This window comes from Jaculus jaculus, chromosome 2, assembly GCF_020740685.1.
Source record: "Jaculus jaculus isolate mJacJac1 chromosome 2, mJacJac1.mat.Y.cur, whole genome shotgun sequence".
Classification (NCBI taxonomy): domain Eukaryota; kingdom Metazoa; phylum Chordata; class Mammalia; order Rodentia; family Dipodidae; genus Jaculus; species Jaculus jaculus.
In genome coordinates this window covers 190,200,729-190,219,975 of record NC_059103.1, presented here as the reverse complement: position 1 = coordinate 190,219,975, position 19,247 = coordinate 190,200,729, and the positions used below count along the sequence as shown (strand labels likewise).

The 19,247-nt window shown below is 44.1% G+C and overlaps 1 protein-coding gene across 2 annotated transcripts; it reads left to right on the top strand.

Annotated features, from left to right (window-relative positions):
• The first annotated feature begins 1,242 nt into the window (after window positions 1–1,242).
• Dscc1 (DNA replication and sister chromatid cohesion 1) lies at window positions 1,243–17,969 on the top strand. 2 transcript variants are annotated; one of them, XM_045142539.1, is made up of 9 exons: window positions 1,244–1,502; window positions 3,401–3,569; window positions 4,667–4,801; window positions 7,431–7,521; window positions 8,560–8,698; window positions 11,047–11,099; window positions 11,310–11,464; window positions 14,364–14,512; window positions 17,525–17,969. In XM_045142539.1, the coding sequence occupies exons 1-9, from the start codon at window positions 1,306–1,308 to the stop codon at window positions 17,631–17,633; spliced, it is 1,197 nt and encodes a 398-aa protein (XP_044998474.1). In that variant the 5' UTR covers window positions 1,244–1,305; the 3' UTR covers window positions 17,634–17,969. The 2 variants fall into 2 exon arrangements, with proteins under 2 accessions (XP_044998475.1, XP_044998474.1); XM_045142540.1 differs by lacking the exon at window positions 17,525–17,969 and having other exon boundaries at window positions 1,243–1,502; window positions 11,310–11,515; window positions 14,364–14,494.
• The last annotated feature ends 1,278 nt before the right edge of the window (window positions 17,970–19,247 follow it).

Genomic DNA, 19,247 nt, shown 5'->3' with positions numbered 1-19,247 from the left:
AATTCTCCAGGACCAATGTAAACCAGATGCACAAGGTGGCACGTATATCTGGAGTTTGTCTGCAGTGGCTAGAGGACCTGGTGTACCCATTCTCTCTCTTTCTCTCAAACAAGTAAATAAAGTATATTTTTTAAAAAGTTGTCATTTCCCACGTAAAATGGAATGTCATGGCTGGAAGCCAGGAGAGAGTCAGTCCCCAGACAGTCAGCATGTCTAGTGCCAGAAGGTGTTACATGGGCGACTGGGGGAAATGACCAATATCTGTCCAAGCAACTCATGGTCTAACCTATTTAGCAACAAATAACCTGATGTGATGCCCACACAAGTGCAATAGTGGCACACAGCCATGGTGGGGAACCAACTGCTCTTGCTTTGGCTAACTGATCCCCTCAGTGGTACGAGACCCATAGCTGGAGCTGGGAAACAAGTCAGAACCATACCCAAACGTAAGCCCACTCTCCAGTATCAAGCTACCATCAATCATGGGCTACAAGAGGGCCTACACTTATCAAACTCTCTATCAAAAAAGTGTTATCTCAGGGCTGGAGAGATAGCTTAGCGGTTAAGCGCTTGCCTGTGAAGCCTAAGGACCAAACAACCAAAAAAGTATGATCAAACAAAAAAATGAGTTGTTTAAAAAAAGAATGCTTCTTTTTTTTTATTTTTTGGTTCATTTTGTATTTATTTATTTGAGAGTGACAGACAGAGAGAGAAAGACAGATAGAGGAAGAGAGAGAGAATGGGCGCGCCAGGGCTTCCAGCCACTGCAAACGAACTCCAGACGCGTGCGCCCCCTTGTGCATCTGGCTAAAGTGGGACCTGGGGAACCGAGCCTCGAACCGGGGTGCTTATGCTTCACAGGCAAGCGCTTAACCGCTAAGCCATCTCTCCAGCCCATACATCCGCATCTCTTATGCCAGGACCCAGCCCTGACCCCCAGCAAGCGGAGCACGGGCGGGAAAGAAGGGGGCGGAGCGCGGGGTGGCGGAGGGGGTGGGTGCGTGCTAGCGTCCGGCCCCGAGGGGTCGCAGCAGTGCTCGGGCATCCTTCCTCCGAGGGGCCGGCCCCGGGGGCGCGGAGTGTCCCGGCGACCCTCGAGGGTCGGCACACGGCGGCGGAGCCCGGCTCCCGAAGCTCTGGGTCCTTCCGGGGCTGCGGCCACGAGAGCTCCGCCCCGCCCGGAAGCCCGCCCCGGGCGGCTTTGGCGCGCTCGTCGAGTCGTCTGGTCGGATTCGTGTGAGTCTCGGTCCCGGGCTGGTCGCGTCCCCGGCGGCCTGGGCCACGGCCCCTCCGGGTACCGCCGGGATGCCCGGGACCCGCGCGGCCAGGAGGACCCGCGAGGAGGTGGACGCGACGCTGCAGGTGGCCAAGCTGGACGCCGCCGAGCTGCTGCCCACCGCGCACTGCCTGGCCTTCGGCCTGGGCGCCCACGGCGGCGCCGGAGACGTGTGCCTGCTGGAGCTCGAGCCCGCGCTCTGCCAGCAGCTGGAGGCCGGGCGCAGGTGAGCCTTAGCCGGGAGAGACGTGCGCGGATTCGGCCAGGGGAGGGGCTCCCTGCAAGCTGGTGATCTCCTGCCCGGTCTGGCCCGCGGTCACTTCCCCCCAAAGGGGGATCGATCCCACGCCTCTGCTGGGCTGGCCAGGTAGCTGGACAGACGTGATAACTGTAGACGCATGCCCGTTGAATTTGGAGGCATGAGTCTGCGGGAAAATGTCAGTCCTAGGACCGTAGCGACTCCACCGAGCAAGCCTTGTCATTCTACCGCAAAATATAACGGTAAGATCTAACACTTGTAGAGGTTTTGTCTTCCATCTAATGTATCTTCTATTCAAACTCTCGGCAGGACATTTAGGGAATACATTTAAAGCCTACTACAGACTTGGGATCGTTCGCTGGGGACTGAAAGCTGTTTCTGATTCGAGGCCAGTGAAAAATTTGCCGCCAAGACCTTCTTGGAATTAAGCAACAACAAAACATAGGGTTGAGAGTGTGTCTTAATGGTAGAGTGCCTGTCTAGCATGGGAGACTGTGGGTGTAATCAAAAGCTGGGTAGGTCGGGCAGGGGAGATGATTCAGTGAATAAAAGTGTTGCTTCCCAAGAATGAACCTCAGCACCCATGTAAATGACAGCGAGGCAGGTTGGCTCGTGTGTAAGCCTTGATCTTGGGAGGTGGAGAAAGGATATTGTAAGCTAGCTAGCTACACTAGCCAATTAGTGAGCTCTGGGTTCAGGTGACAGACTGTTGCGGTAAAATACAGAGGAGAGCATTGAGAAAGACATGCAATGTCTAACTAACTCTGGCCTACACACAAACATGCACGCACACCCATCAGGCATGCACACCCCCCCACGTGTATACACACACATCACACATGTACATACACATTTTTTTTAAAAGTTAGGTAGTTGTTTAAAGGCAGTCTTGAGGCTGTCTAGGGAATCCCACAACTACTTTTGAGTCCCTCAGGTTTTAAAAATATTTTCATTTTTGTTTTTTTTTAAAGCATTAAAAAAAAAAAAGCCAGGCGTGGTGGCGCACGCCTCTAATCTCAGCACTCAGGAGGCAGAGGTAGGAGGATTGCTGAGAGTTCGAGGCCACCCCGAGACTACATAGTTAATTCCAGGTCAGCCTGAACCAGCGTGAGACCCTACCTTGAAAAACCAAAAAAAAAGAAAAAAAGAAAAAAAAAAAAGAGGAAGTTTGATCCTGGTGGAGAAAGTTGACTTCATCACACACCACAGCACAGGCAGCAGCAATCACAAGCTGGCTCTGAACACACAGCAGGGTTAGACTCATTCACCCCAGGGTTCGCCCCCCACCCAACACACCTCCTAGAACAAGGCTCCACCTCCCCCAAAATTAAGAACTAAGTAGGAAGCTTAATTACAAATACCTGAGGCTATGGGGCACATTCATACTTAAACCACCATAAGGCAAGTAAGCACCACATCAAGCTGAAAAACGTGACATATATCACTGAAGTTTTTTTTTTTTTCAAATATTTTATATTTATTTATCTATTTGACAGAGAAAGAGGTAGAGAGCGAGAGAGAATGGGCATGCCAGATATGTGCACCCCCTTGTGCGGCTGGCTAACGTAGGTCTTGGGGAATCGAACTTGGGTACTTTGGCTTTGCAGGCAAACGGCTTAACCGCTAAGCCAACCCTATCACTGAAGTCTTTAGACGCATTATCTTGTGTGATCTCCAGCGTGTGTGTGGCCACATTTATCTTCTTTGAGTCTTTGTTGCTTGTGTTTAGTTATTTTGCCTTGGTGAGGCACCAAGATGCCCATCAGGAGCCAGACACAGCATCAGGACGGAATTTTAAATTCCACAAGCCGGAGGGTTTGGGAACTGCTCCGTAAGCCACGTGTTGTCCCTCCATCTTCCTGTAGTCTTGTGATTCGCGGTGACAAGGAGGAGCAAGCTGTGCTCTGCAGTAAAGACAAGACCTACGACCTGAAAGTAGCAGACACGTCCAATATGTTACTTTTCATTCCTGGTTGCAAAACTCCAGACCAGCTGAAGATGGAAGAAAGTCCCTGTAATATTGTTCACACTGAGGTACTGGCTTTTGGTCCCCGACGTGTGGAGTCCTGAGAGAGAGAATGGGCTCATCAGGGTCTCTAGCCATTGCAAACAAACTTCAGACAAATGTGCCACCATGTGCATCTGGTTGACATGGGTTCTGGGGAATTGAATCTGGGTCCATAGGCTTTGCAGGCAAGTGCCTTAACCACTAAGCCATCTTTTTCTCTACTTTTTTAAAAGTCAGACAAATTGATCCTTTTTCTTAATGTGCTGTTTACTATTTGGCAACTCATTCTTAAATTTTTACCCATTTCTCATGAATTTTGTGTAGATGTGTTTTGAAAAATGAATCCCTCAAGCTATATAACTAGTGCATATAAGGGAGAGTAAGGAAGAAATTTGAGGATTGAAGGAAACGTGTTTCTTAGCCTTTAACTGCAGAGCCATCTCTCTAGCCCTCTGGCCTTTTTCTTGAGTTTTAAAAAGGTGTTTGGGCGTGGTGGCGCATGCCTTTAATCCCAGCACTTGGGAGGCAGAGGTGGGAGGATTGCCATGAGTTTGAGGTCACCCTGAGACTCCATAGTGAATTCCAGGTCAGCCTGGGCTAGAGTAAGACTCTACCTTGAAAAAAACAAAACAAAAAAAAGGTGTTTGCTGGAGCTGGGCATGGTGGCACACGCCTTTAATCCTAGCACTCAGGAGGCAGAGGTAGGAGGATTGCTGTGAGGTCAAGGCCAGCCTAAGCCTATATAGTGGGTCCCAGGTCAGCCTGGGCCAGAGTGAACCCCTACCTTGAAACCCCCCCCCCAAAAAAAATAAAATAAAAAGGTGTTTGCTGGGCTGGAGAGATGGCTTAGTGATTAAGGCATTTGCCTGCAAAGCCAAAGGACCCAGGCTCGATTCCCTTGGACCCATGTAAGCCAGATGCACAAAGGGGTGCATGCATTCATTTGACATTTGCTGAAGGTGCCCATCTCTTTAGTTGAGAAGGCTGGAAAGGTAAACTCCCAAAAGAAAGCAGAATGTATTGGCTTTCTTTTCTTTGTTTTTGTTGAGGAAACATGGGTTAATTGGAGTCTTTATGACTTTTTTAATAGCCACTAAAGGCTTATTCATGTTATAATCTCTAGATCTTTGGTTTTTCTAATAATTATTGGGAATTAAGAAGATGCAGACCTAGATTAAAGAAGCTAAAGAAACTTCTGATGGGAAATACTTATGAAGGACCTGACAGTCCAAAAGAAAAGGATTCAAAATGCTCAAAAGTAAGACATTATTGATTTTACTTTGAATTACAAATTGTGATTAATGTACTGAATGGTTACAGGGTTCATTATTATTATTACTATATTATTTATTATATTACATATTAGTTATTATATTATTATTTTTGTTTCTGATTTTTTTTGAGACTGGGTCTTGGTGTATAGCTATTGCTGGACTGGAACTTGCAGTTATCCTCCTGCCTCTGCTTCCCAAATGCTGGGATTCCAGCTGTGCACCACCTTGCCTGGTTCACGGTGACACTGCTGCAGCTGTCCCTCCTCTTTTTTCCCTGCTCCGTTTTGTTATTCTCTTCCTCTCGTTTTCATTCATTTACTTAATTTTATTTATTAATTAGAGACAGAGAGAGAGAGAGAGAATGGGCACGCCAGGACCTCCAGCCGCTGCAAACAAACTAGATGCACGTTCCACCATGTTTCTGGCTTATGTGGGACCTGGAGAATAGAACCTGGTCCCTTAGGGTTCACAGACGTGCGCCTTAACCCCCAGTCATCTCTCTAGCCCTGTTTATTTATTTATTTTTGGTTTTTCGAGGTCGGGTCTCACTCTAGCCCAGGCTGACTTGGAATTCACTACGTAGTCTCAGGGTGGTCTCAAACTCACAGTGATCCACCTACCTCTGCCTCCCGTGTGCTGTGACTAAAGGCGTGTGCCACCACACCCAGCTTCCTATTTATTTATTTTTTGAGGCAAGGTCTTTCTTTTGTAGCCCACACTGGCCTTAAACTCTTCCTGCTTCACCTTCCCAAGTTCTAGTATTACAGGTCTGTTCCACCACATGTGGCAATATTTCTTCTATTTTTTAAAATTTGTATTCATTTTTTTCTCATTTTTGACATTTTCATACATGTGTTTTGATCTTATTCCCCCAATTATCTTCTCTTATCCCCCTTGCCCTCCCATTCACACCCTTCTTCCCTGTTAATCCTCATCTTTTTTTCCCCCAACCTATTGAGTTAAGTTAGTGTTGCTTGCATGGTCATGGGTAGAAGGTTATTTATTTACCATAGAATGGGCAACTTGCCCGGGCTCTTCCACTGATGGACCTGACTTCCCACTCCCAGCAACCATTAGCTCCTCTGGGAGGTGTGGGGACTCATGTAACCTTCCCTCATCATGGAGAAATACTGACTGACTCAGTCTGGTGCAGGAACCACAGCTGCGGTAAATGCAGGAGTATAATGGCTACCTTGTATCCAGGGTGTAGCATTTGGCAGCCCTCTTCCCCATTCTCCTGTCCTTACGTTCTTCCCACCTGGCCGCCTTGAAAGAGGGTAGTCACTTACTCTTGGCAATTTTCCCAGCTGTGCATCTCTGCATTAACCACTTCCCATTGTAGAGAGAAACTTCTGCGATTGAGGCTTCAAGTAGTTCTTATTTATGGGAACAAATACAGGTATTTAGAAGACAGTTTGGTATGTTGTCTGCTTAGTATAATCACAGTAGTAGGTTCCCCCCCAGGGCCTGTGCCCCTAGCTATGGGTATAGTACCAGACATGGAATTCCTCCTGCGCAGGAGGCCTCAAATCCAATTAGAAAGTGGTTGGTTACTGCCGTAACGTTTATGCCACTGTTGCACCAGTGGCATGAATCTTGCCTGGCATGTTGCCCCAAATACACAGGGTCCACAGCTGGGTAGGACTCCTGGTGACTTTTCTCCCCCAGCAGCTTACATTGCACCTTTTCACATGAAGAAAACTTGCCAGCAGGGGGCTGGAGAGATGGCTTAGCGGTTAAGCGCTTGCCTGTGAAGCCTAAGGACCCTGGTTCGAGGCTCAGTTCCCCAGGTCCCACGTTAGCCAGATGCACAAGGGGGCGCATGCATCTGGAGTTCGTTTGCAAAGGCTGGAAGCCCTGGCACGCCCATTCTCTCTCTCTCCCTCTATCTGTCTTTCTCTCTGTGTCTGTCACTCTCAAATTAAAAAAAACCAAAACAAACAAACAAAAAAAAAACTTGCCAGCAGGGAGGAAACTTCCAGCTCAGTTCCCACTTAGCTTCTCCATATCCTGAAACCAAAAAGTGGTGTCTTCAGCAAGAGGGACCTACCATCTAGTTTTGTGGGCCACTGAGAGCAGTGGTGTAATAGCCTATGTTGTTTAGGGTCCTTTGTAGTCTCTCAGACCACATCTTGCTGGGAAATATCTTTATTTCTGGCATTGGAGTTTACTATTACTAACCTGTTTTATCTAAAGAAATGTTTTTTTTTTAAATTTTTATTTATTTATTTGAGAGTGACAGACACAGAGAGAAGGACAGATAGAGGGAGAGAGAGAGAATGGGCGCGCCAGGGCTTCCAGCCTCTGCAAACGAACTCCAGACGCGTGCGCCCCCTTGTGCATCTGGCTAACGTGGGACCTGGGGAACCGAGCCTCGAACCGGGGTCCTTAGGCTTCACAGGCAAGCGCTTAACCGCTAAGCCATTTCTCCAGCCCTAAAGAAATGTTTTGATTCTATATTATAGTTATTATTCATTAACAAGAAGTTGCCTTAGTACATAAATATTCCCTTATTCTGTTATAGTTATTCATTGTGCAAAATTCAACAAGAAAGCTAAAATATTGTTCTTCAAAGTATTAAAAAGCATATATCTTTTCTTTGATTTGTTTCAGTATACAACTGAAGATTTGCTTGATCAAATTCAGGCAAGTGAGGAAGAGATAATGACCCAATTAGAAGTTCTAAAGGCCTGTGTGATTGGAGGTAGCATTACTTAATTATTATCATTTATAATGATGGAACTGGGCATATATGAGGGAAAGAAGCTTTGGGGTATCTTAACCATGTTACATGCTTGTATAATCTTCTTTAGGGTTCAAAGTTAATGATACTAAGGCTTGGACATGTAGCTGAATAGACTTTAACCATGTCTCACATGCCTTTTTCTGCAAAGGTCTTTTGATATCAGATAGTCTGATGTTTTCATCTAAAAGCAGTTTTTAATGTGTAAGGAGACTGAAGCGTAGGAAGGGGCACTAACTTACCCGGGGCTTCATGTTGAGTTAATGACAGGTTATGTCATAAAAGCCAGGTCTTTGAAACTCCTAGTTCAGACTTCATTTAATGACTATATTGTATTTCCAAATTGCTTTGGAAGACAGGCCATATTTCTTTGCGTAATACCAACAGATTGATGATTGTGGATTATTTATAATTTAAGCAGGCATAAAAGATCCAGGAGCTGGGTGTGGTAGCACATGCCTTTTTAATCCCAGCACTTGGGAGGCAGAGGTAGGAGAATCACCATTGAGTTTGAGGCCATCCTGAGACTACATAGTGAATTCCAGGTCAGCCAGGGAGAGCCAGATCCCACTTCCAAAATACATGCACGCACACATGCACTCATGCCCACACACATGTGAATTTAAAAACTGAGAAGTTACCCAAAAAAAAGATCTAGGATTATATGTTGATCTCAGGTCGATTAAGACTTCCTATACTGTCTTAAGCATTGAGAGTGGGCATGATGTGTCTATAATCTCAGTACTTGGGGGCAGAGGCAGGAGGACCATATGATCCAGGTCAGGGTTTCACAGTGAGACACACACACACACACACACACACACCAAACAACCAAAAAAGTATGATCAAACAAAAAAATGCGTTGTTTAAAAAAAGAATGCTTCTTAAAGTCTCTTTCCTTTGCAATGGACACAAGGATGCCACTACCTTATTAATACATTGTTTCTAGTAGTTCATTTGAAAATGTTCCTTGGTGAATTTGAGTTTTGGAACTTGCAGGCTACTGGAGGATTCTTGAATTTGATTATGAGATGAAACTTCTGAATCACATAACTCAGCTTGTGGATTCGGAATCTTGGTCTTTTAGTAAAGTTCCTTTGAATATATGCCTTCAGGAACTTGGGCCTTTGGAGCCAGAGTAAGTATTTCAACTATTTATCTGTTCATAGTTCCTTAAGGGAGGGAAAATTATTTTCCAGACTAGGACTGAGCTCAGGACATGTACATTGTCTATAGTTAGATATCTGTTGCAATCAGGTTCGCATTGCTGCTAGAAATCATCCAACCAAGAGTAGCTTGTGGGAAAAAGAGGTTTATTTTGGTTTACAGGCTTGAGGGGAAGCTCCATGAAGGCAGGGAAAACGATGGCATGAGCAGAGGGTGGACATCACCCCCTGGCCAACATAAGGTGGACAATAGCAACAGGAGAGTGTGCAAACCACTGGCATGGGGAAACTGGCTATAACACCCATAAGCCCGCCTCCAACAATACACTCCCTCCAGGAGGCCTTAATTCCCAAATCTCCATCAACTGGGAACCTAGCATCCAGAACACCTAAGTTTATGGGGTACACCTGAATCAAACCACCTCAATATTGTAGGAAAAAAATTAAACAGCTCGAAAGGATTTGGGAATTTTGGTCACTGGAGTGAATAAATTTCATTACCTTGTCTTTTAAAACTTGTTGTCATAAAGAAATGATTGTTATGTCTGAATTACTTTGTAATAAATAGATGATCAAATAATTCATGTAAAATGTGTAGCATGGGCCCAGCATGTAGAAGCTTTCTGGGGAGATATATGTATATGTGTGTGTGTGTGTGTGTGTGTGTGTGTGTATACACACACACATATACATACATACATATATACATATATGCATGTGTGTGTATTTATATATGTATATATATGTTTGCATGTATATATATATGTTTGTGTGTATGTGTGTGTGTATATATATATATATATATATATATATATGTGATATGATATGGGTTTTTTTTGTGTTTTTGTTTTTTTGAGGTAGGGTTTCAGTTTAGTCCAGGCTGACCTGGAATTCACTCTGTAGTCTTAAGGTGGTTTCGAACTCACGATGATCCTCCTACCTCTGCCTCCCAAGTGTTGGGATTAAAGGCGTGCGCCACCATGCCCAGCATGTTATGTGTTTTTTTAAATAAAAAATTTAAAGGTCGGGCATGATGGTGCACGCCTTTAATCCCAACACTTGGGAGGCAGAGGTAGGAGGATCATCATGAGTTCGAAACCACCTTAAGACTACAGAGTGAATTCCAGGTCAGCCTGGACTAGAGTGAGACCCTTCCTTGAAAAACCAAAAAAAAATTTTTTTTAATTAAAAAATATTTTTTACATGTTTTTTTTTTTTTTTTCAAGGTAGGGTCTCACTCTAGTCCAGGCTGACCTGGGATTAACTCTGCCATCTCAGGGTGGCCTTGAACTCATGGCAATCCTCTTACCTCTGCCTCCTGAGTGCTGGGATTAAAGGCGTGCGCCACCACGCCCGGCTTTTACATGTTTTTTTAAAAATTTTTTTTTGTTCATTTTTTATTTATTTATTTGAGAGCAACAGACACAGAGAGAAAGACAGATCGAGGGAGAGAGATAGAATGGGCGCGCCAGGGCTTCCAGCCACTGCAAACGAACTCCAGATGCGTGCGCCCCCTTGTGCATCTGGCTAACGTGGGACCTGGGGAACCGAGCCTTGAACCGGGGTCCCTTGGCTTCACAGGCAAGCGCTTAACCGCTAAGCCATCTCTCCAGCCCACATGTTTTTTTTTTTTGATGTAGGTTCTCACTCTAGTCCAGGCTGAGCTAGAATTCACTCTGTAGTCTCAGGCTGGCCTGGAGCTACTTAGCCTCTTGAGTGCTGGGATTAAAGGTGTGCACCACCACGCACAGAGAATTTTATTTATTTATTTATTTATTTATTTGACAGAGAAAGAGGGAGCGAGAGAATGGGCGTGCCAGGGCTTCCAGCCACTGCAAACAAACTCCAGATGCATGCACCCCCTTGTGCAGCTGGTTAATGTGGATCCTAGGGAATCGAACCTGGGTCCTTTGGCTTTGCAGGCAAATGCCTTAACCGCTAAGCCATCCCTCCAGGCCCTTTTTGTTTTGTTTTGTTTTTCAAGGTTGGGTCTCACTCTGGCTCAGGCTGACTTGGAATTCACTCTGTAGTCTCAGGGTGGCCTCAAACTCACGGTGATCCTCCTACGTCTGCCTCTCTAGTGCTGGGATTAATCTCAGGGTGGCCTTGAACTCATGGCAATCCTCCTACCTCTGCCTCCCGGGTGCTGGGATTAAAGGCGTGTGTCACCACGCCCGGCCCTTAGTTCAAATTTTAAGTAAAGTAGAAGTCATTGAAATAATTTAATATTTGACATCTCAAATTTATATGTGAATATGTAGTTGTCAATTGGATTTCCAATATAATGTATACACATTTATGGGTGTTTTAAATTTTTCAGGGAAATGATAGAACACTGTCTCAAATGTTATGGAAAGAAATACGTAGATGAAGGTAAGGTTTGGAAAGTATTCTACTAGGCATTTAATTTTTGTGTGGTAAAATTGACATGCCTTTCTGAAGTATGTTCAAGATAAGAACTGTGGGACCGTGGGAGGCGAGGGAAGCTATGTAATGCCTTCCAAGAAATTCTACTGAGGTCAAGGAAACCTTTGTATTAAATTGTGTGATGATCATAAGAAGCTCTCTGATACTCTTCCCAAGGTGAAGTGTATTTTGAATTGAGTGCTGACAAAATATGCAGGGCCACAGCGCAGCTGCTGCTGCAGAACGCCGTGAAGTTCAATCTGGCCGAGTTTCAGGAAGTGTGGCAACAGAGCGTTCCTGAAGGAATGACCACGAGCCTTGAGCAGCTCAAGGTAAGACCAGCGCCGGCTGCAACTGGGACTCAACAGGCCGTGACTGACTAGGTGAGATTTGTTTCCAGCTGGACCCGAATTTGGAACCAATTTATTTCCCTAGACACTCAATAGGAATTGAGTCTTCACTCATTCTATCACATAGTCCTTTAAAACTATCCAAACACCACATGTTCTCTCTCATATGTGGATCCTAGCTACAGATGATTGGGCTTCTGCGTGAGAAGGAAAATACTTAGTAGCAGAGGCCAGTAAGTTAAAAAGGAGATATAAAGGGAAGAGAAAGGAAGGGAGGAGGGTACTTAATAGGTTGATATTGTATATATGTTGTATATATGTAAGTACAATGATTGTGATGGGGAGGTAATATGATGGAGAATGGAATTTCTAAGGGGAAAGTGTTGGGGGGGAGGGAATTACCATGGGATATCTTTTTATAATCATGGCAAATGTTAATAAAAATTAAAAAATAAATAAAAATAAATAAAAAAATACAAAAAAAAAAAACTTAGTCCTTATGGGGCTGGAAAGATGGCTTAGCGGTTAAGCGCTTGCCTGTGAAGCTTAAGGACCCCGGTTCGAGGCTCTCTTCCCCAGGACCCATGTTAGCCAGATGCACAAGGGGGCGCACGTGTCTGGAGTTCATGTGCAGTGGCTGGAGGCCCTGGCGTGCCCATTCTCTCTGCCTCTTTCTCCCTCTGTCTATCGCTCTCAAATAAATAAATGAAAATAAACAAACAAAAAAACTTGTCCTTATGAAGATACATTTCACATAGGATCAATATTTTGTGTTTGTGTGTGTTTGTGTGTGTGTGTGTTAGAGGGAGAGAGAGAGAGATGAGAGCATACGCGTGTTCACGTGTGCATGTGACAGCTGCTCTGTACTCTTTCTTGGATTACTCTGTCTCTGCCACCTATCTTGCTGTGGGGGGGCCAGGATTATAAGTACATACTACTGTGCCTGGCTTTACGTGGGAACATACTGGGAATCTGAACTCAGGTTGTCACACAAGCATAAGGACTTAAATTTGGGTCACCAAGCACTCATTAAAAAAGCCAGGCATAGTGGCATTATCTGTAATCCCAGCACGAGGAGGCAGAGACATGACCCCTGGGCTCCCTGACTAACTAGTCTAGCCAAATCAATGAGCTCTAAGTTTGGTGAGAGATCCTGTCTCAAAAAATGTGGCAGGGTGTGGTGGCGCACGCCTTTAAGCCTAACACTAGGGAAGCAGAAATAGGAAGATTGCCATGAGTTCAAGGCCACCCTGTGACTACATAGTGAATTCCAGGTCAGCCTGGGCTAGAGTGAGACTGCCTCGAAAAACCAGAATAAAATAAAATAAAATAATGTGGAAAACAACCAAGAAACATACCCAGTGTCAACCTGTGACCACAAGCATGCATATACACAAATACATACACACGCATGCACATGTTACCCCTTGTATGTACCTGCACACATATAAACATGCATACACACATACCACACACTTATATACAATGCCAACAAAAGATGCAAGATCCAGAGTTTAATATAAAATACATTGCTTTGTTTGTAATATCTTTTTTGTTTATTTTTATTTATTTATTTGAAAGTGACAGAGAGAGAGAGGGAGAGAACGGGCGCGCCAGGGCCTCCAGCCACTGCAAACGAACTCCAGGTGTGTGCACCCTCTTGTGCATCTGGCTAATGTGGGTCCTGGGGAATCGAGCCTCGAACCAGGGTCCTTAGGCTTCACAGGCAAGTGCTTAACTACTAAGCCATCTCTCCAGCCCTGTTGGTAATATCCTTAATAAATATTTGTTAGTAAATGAAAAAAAAATGGGTGTGGTAGCTTATACCTACAACCACAGCACTTTAAAAGGCTGAGACAGGAGGATTGCTGTGAGTTTGAGAGTAGCCTGGGCCATAGCATGAGACTATCAACAGAACCAGAAACAAAAAGGCAAAACAACACCAAAAATAACCCTCTAGAATATAGACCAAGGAAACAGGTAATGGGGATGGGTAGAGACATCCTGAGCCCTTAGCACATGGGAACGGCTGGCCTCTTAGGTGACGGAACGTAGGATGCTGTTTGAGCTTTTTGTTTTCCTAGGACAGTGGAGATAGAGCTGTTTGGTTAGTACACACTCCGAGTCCTTCGATAGGCTGGAATGTGAAGGCTGAGCTCAGAAGAAGGATCGGAGAGGAAAATAGATATGCTACATTAACAAGAGTGCAGGAGGCCAGTGGTTAGGATTAACGTATCCAGGACAACAACAGAGAAACAGGTAGCTGAGTATGGGTAGAGCTGTGGGGAACTTTAGCATCAAGTAGTCAGATAGGACAGTGAAGGGAAAGACAGAGGGGTGGAAAGAGGAAGAGACATTACTAAGAAAAACAGGGCCAGTAAGATGAAGCCAAGAAAAGAGCCCGTTGCGTTTATCAGTGACGGCCCACTGATGACCTGTAGAACTGAAACTCTCTCTCTTTCAATATTTTATTTATTTCAGAGAGAGAGATAAAGAGGGAATGGGAAATTGATGTAAACAAACTCCAGACACATGTGCCACCTTGTGCATCTGGTTCATGTGGGTCCTGGGGAATTGAACCCGGGTCCTTTGGCTTCACAGGCAAATGTCTTAACTGCTAAGCCATCTCTCCAGCCTCCTAAAAGCTCTCTTGATAAACTTGTGAATGTAGCAGCCAGATTGCAGAAGGAAGAGAAATCATGGCTTAAAGTAGCTCTAGGAAGGAGGCTGTTTGTGTTACTTGGTATGTTTATTGTACAGTTTCATGTAGTTGACACTGTAAATTCCTTGGGTTAAGCCAAGCCTAATGGCAAAAGAAATGAATCATTTAAACATTAGATCATTACTTTAACCATCCTTTTTTTCTTCTCATTTCTTATAGGGTCTAGCACTAGTGGATAGAAACTCGAGACCAGAAATCATATTTTTGCTGAAAGTAGAGGATTTACCTGAGGGAAATCAGGAACGTTTTAACAGTTTGTTCTCTCTGAGGGAGAAGTGGACGGAAGAGGATATTGCTCCATACATCCAGTGAGTCTTTCTTTTTTCTCAATTGTTATTAACATCTTCCATGATTATAAAAAATATCCCATGTTAATACCCTCCTTTCCCCCACTTTCCCCTTTGAAACTCCATTCTCCATCATATCCCCACCCCATCTCAATCAGTCTCTCTTTTATTTTGATGTCATGGTCTTTTCCTCCTCTTATGATGGTCTTGTGTAGGTAGTGTCAGGCGCTGTGAGGCCATGGATGTCCAGGCCATTTTGTGTCTGGGGGAGCACATAAGGAGTCCTACCCTTCCTTTGGCTCTTACATTCTTTCCGCCACCTCTTCCGCATTAGACCCTGAGCCTTGGAAGGTGTGATCGAGATGTTACTCAGTACTCCAGTCACTTCTTTCCAGCACCATGATACCTTCTGAGTCATCCCAAGGCCAGTCTGGGCAACATAGGGAGAACCTGCCTCAAAACAAAACAGTAATAAAAATCTAATTACTTTTGTTTTCTTTCTCTTACCCCAGGCTCAAACTATGAGCAAATCCCAACAGATTATCTTGTGCCTGCTTCTCAATTGATCTTCTTACTTCTTTGCCTACCTTTTTTTTTTTTTTTAAAACTAGAAGAGGCAGAGCTGGTAGAGAGAAGGATGCAGATTTATTTTTATTTATTTATTTATGAGAGACAGAGAGAATGGGTACACCAAGGCTTCTAGCCACTGGAAATGAACTCCAGATGCGTGTACCACCACATGCATCTGGTTTACATGGGACCTGGAGAATCGAACCTGCGTCCTTAGGCTTCACAGACATGCTGCACTGCTAACACATCTCTCCAGCCCTACTTTCTTTTTTTTTTTTTTTCTCCTTTGGTTTTTCAAGGTAGGGTCTCACTCTGGTCCAGGCTGACCTGGAATTAACTCTGTAGTCTCAGGGTTGCCTTGAACTCTTGGCGATCTGTTGGGAGCTGTGAACCAAACCTCGGCCACGTTGACAGAAACTGCCATATAGCAAGTTAAGTTTCTATTTCCTCATCTAATGATCTATTACCAGAAATGAAGGAGCCGTTACGCCTGGGTGATAGCCTCTCCTGGTGCTGCTGGTAATTGATGAAGAAACAAAGAAATTGCATTTAGCCAGTAACCCCCTGTGATCTCTGGCCTGATTATATGACTCCTTCCCCCTACAACCCTATAAAAACCTATGTGTAAAAATAAACTTCGAGACCTTGACAACTACCTAGCTTGGTCTCCTTCCAGTCTCTGTTTGCCTCCCCCATTCAGGTTAGCTTCTCCCTGAGTCCTTGTTCAACTCCCCGCTGGCCAGGGCAGCGATCCTCCTACCTCTGCCTCCCGAGTGCTGTGATTAAAGGCCTGTGACACAATACCTGGCTTTTTTAAACTATTTTTTAAAAAATATTTCATTAACTTATTTGCAAGCAGAGAGATAGAGACACATACACACACACACACACACACACACACACACACACAGAGAGAGAGAGAGAGAGAGAGAGAGAGAGAGAGAGAGAGAGAGAGAAAGTAGGGCCACACCAGGGTCTCTAGCCACTGCAAATGAACTCTAGATGCATGTGCCACTTTGTGCATCTGGCTTTACATAGGTACTGGGGAACTGAACCCTCTTTATTAGGCCTTGCACCTTAACTGCTGAGCCTTCTCTTCAGCCCCTGCCTACCCTTTTTCTTTCCCTTTTTGGTAGCCCAGGCTGACCAGGAATTCACTATGTACTCTTAGTGGCCTTGAACTCACAGCAATCCTCCTACCTGTGCCTCCTGAGTGCTGAGATTAAAGGCATGCCTAGCTTACTTTCTTTATACTGTTTTGTTTTATACATTAAAAAATATATTTTTATTTATTTATTTTAGAGAGAGAGAGAGAGAGAGAGAGAGAGAGAATAGGCCAGGACCTCCAGCCACTGCAAACGAATTCCAGATGCATGCACCCCTGTGCATCTGACTTACATTGGGTCCTGGAGAGTCAAACCGGGATCCTTTGGCTTTGCAGGCAAACGACTTAACTGCTAAGCCATCTCTTCAGCCACTTCTAGACATTTTTAAACATTAAAAAGTGATGATATATAATAACCACCCTGTGTGCCCACTACTAGGGCATTATAATCATAGGCTTAGTGTCTCCATCATTGAATCTTTACATCATATTATTATTTTTATATTTGAAACATGTTTAGTGGTTTCCCATTGTACTTAAAACAAAATAAAAACTCCTCTCTATTTACTTCCTGGCCCTATGTCATCCAGCTCTTGTCCCCATCTCCATTTCTTTCCTCATCAAATTCTGTTCTAGCCATTGCCTTCTCCTTTGAGGTACAGAAGTGGCTGAAGTCTAGGAAGGGCAGGTCATCCAGCAAGCCCATACCAGGTCCTCGGACTCTAGATTCTGCCGTATTGCATTGTTTATGCCTCTTCCTCAAAGGTTGCATGCTATAATGGAAATAGCATGGACTTTGAAGTCATGCGGATATGATGGCAAACTTTGTGTCTCAACTACCTATCTGAGCCTATTTCTTCATATCTAGTAAGTGGTTAAATAATACATTACTCCAGTTCTTGTGAAGGGTAAGTTAAATAATACATGTAATATACCTAGATCAACTACAACTTAGAACCAATCCCCATCTTGTGTTTTCCACATACTGTCATGCCTATTAGAAAGATGGATTTAGAGGGCTGAGGGATGGCTTAGCAGGTAAGGCATTTGCCTGCAAAGCTAAAGGGCCCAGGTTCGATTTCCCAGGACCCACATTAGCTAGATGCACAAAGGGCGCACTTGTCTGGAGTTTGTTTGCAGTGGATGGAGGACCTGGCACGCCCATTCTCTCTCTCTCCTCTTTCTTTGTCAAATAAATAAATTTAAGAAAATAAAATATTTTTTAAAAAGATAGATTTAGAAAAAAAAAAAAAGAGATGGATTTAGGGAGAGAGGGATAAGAGGAGAGAGATAAAGATTCATAGAACTGTATCATATTATGTTCCTTAACGAATTCATTTCTGTTTTTATTCCCACAGAGATTTGTGTGGAGAGAAGCAAACCATAGGGTCATTACTTACTAAATATGCTCGTTCTTCGATGCAAAATGGCATTAAAGTTTATAATTCAAGAAGACCCATTTCTTAAAAGAGCAGTAGTTTTTTCTTTGGAACTAAGTTGCTTTATAAAGTTGATGTAAAAAAATAAAAATTAAAAGAGTCTCTTGTGTATTTGTGTTCCTGACTTCCAGAACTTGCTTCTTAAATTCTTTTTTCTCATTGTGAACATTTTGACACTGCTTTCTTTTTTTTTTAATTTCTTAAACGTCATAGGATATTTCTATGTCCCTCAGACTGTACAATATGCACTCTATACAAGGACAAAATCATTGTTTTCTATGTTTAGTATGTCTTGAAGTCTACATGGTTCTATTTATAGAGTTGTGCTTTTTTGTACATAAAATGCTCTATCTTTAAGATTTAATGTTGTAATGGTCATTAATATGCTTAAATTTTTTTTTCTGTTTTTTGTTGTTCATTTTTATTTATTTATTTGAGAGTGACAGACAGAGAGAGAAAGAGGCAGGTAGAGAGAAAAAAAATGGGCATGCCAGGGCCTCCAGCCACTGCATACGAACTTCAGACGTGTGCACCCCTTTGTGCATCTGGCTGACGTGGGTCCTAGGAAATCACACCTCGAATCGGGGTCCTTAGGCTTCACAGGCAAGTGCTTATTAACTGCTAAGCCATCTCTCCAGCTCTGTTTTCTGGTTTTTTAAGGTACGGTTTCACTCTAGTCCAGGCTGACCTGGAATTCACTATGTTGTCTCAGGGTGGCCTAGAACACACAGTGATCCTCCTACTTTTGCCTCCTGAGTGCTGGGATTAAAAGTGTGCACCACCATGCCCACCTCCCATTTAAAAGTTTTCTAAAACACACACACAGATTTTTTTTTCTTTTTAGGTAGATCTCATTCTAGCCCAGGCTGACCTGCAACTCATTCTAGTCCAGAGTGGCCTGCAGTTTAAGTCATTGGGTCAGAGTGGGTGAGTTTATGGGGTCAGTTCATAGAGCAAACCAGAGGCAGCTCTTGGTTTCTGGACATTAGGAGCACTTGTGACTCCCTGGCTCCTTGTCCTCCATACTTAATGAATGTGCATTCTTTTTTATTTTTATGCATTTGAGAGCGACAGAGAGAGAAAGAGGCAGATAGATAGTGAATGGGCACACCAGGGCCTCTAGCCACTGCAAAGGAACTCCAGACGCATGTGCCACCTTGTGCATCTGGCTTACTGGGATCTGAGGAATCGGACCTTAGGCTTCACAGGCAAGCATTGAACCTCGAAGCTCTCTCTGTAGCCCTGAATGTGCATTCTGCTAAAACTTAATGTTACCTTCCTACTCTCCTCCCCTCGTGTGTGCGCATACTTATTTTCTGAGGGAATTGTATTAAATCAACTAAAATCTTATTTTTCCTGAATGATGTTATCAGCTCCATTAGACTTGTACCCCCAGCAGACATACCTTTTTTTTTTTTTTTTTTTGGCTTTTCGAGGTAGGGTCTCACTGTGGCTCAGGCTGACCTGGAATTCACTATGTAGTCTCAGGGTGGCCTCGAACTCTCAGCGATCCTCCTACCTCTGCCTCCCGAGTGCTGGGCTCCACACATGCCTTTTAACACAGACTACATACACTACATACTGCCTTGGCTTTTGTAGTATCTAGGCTGGGGACTTGAACCCGGGCTAGCCAGCAGGCTTT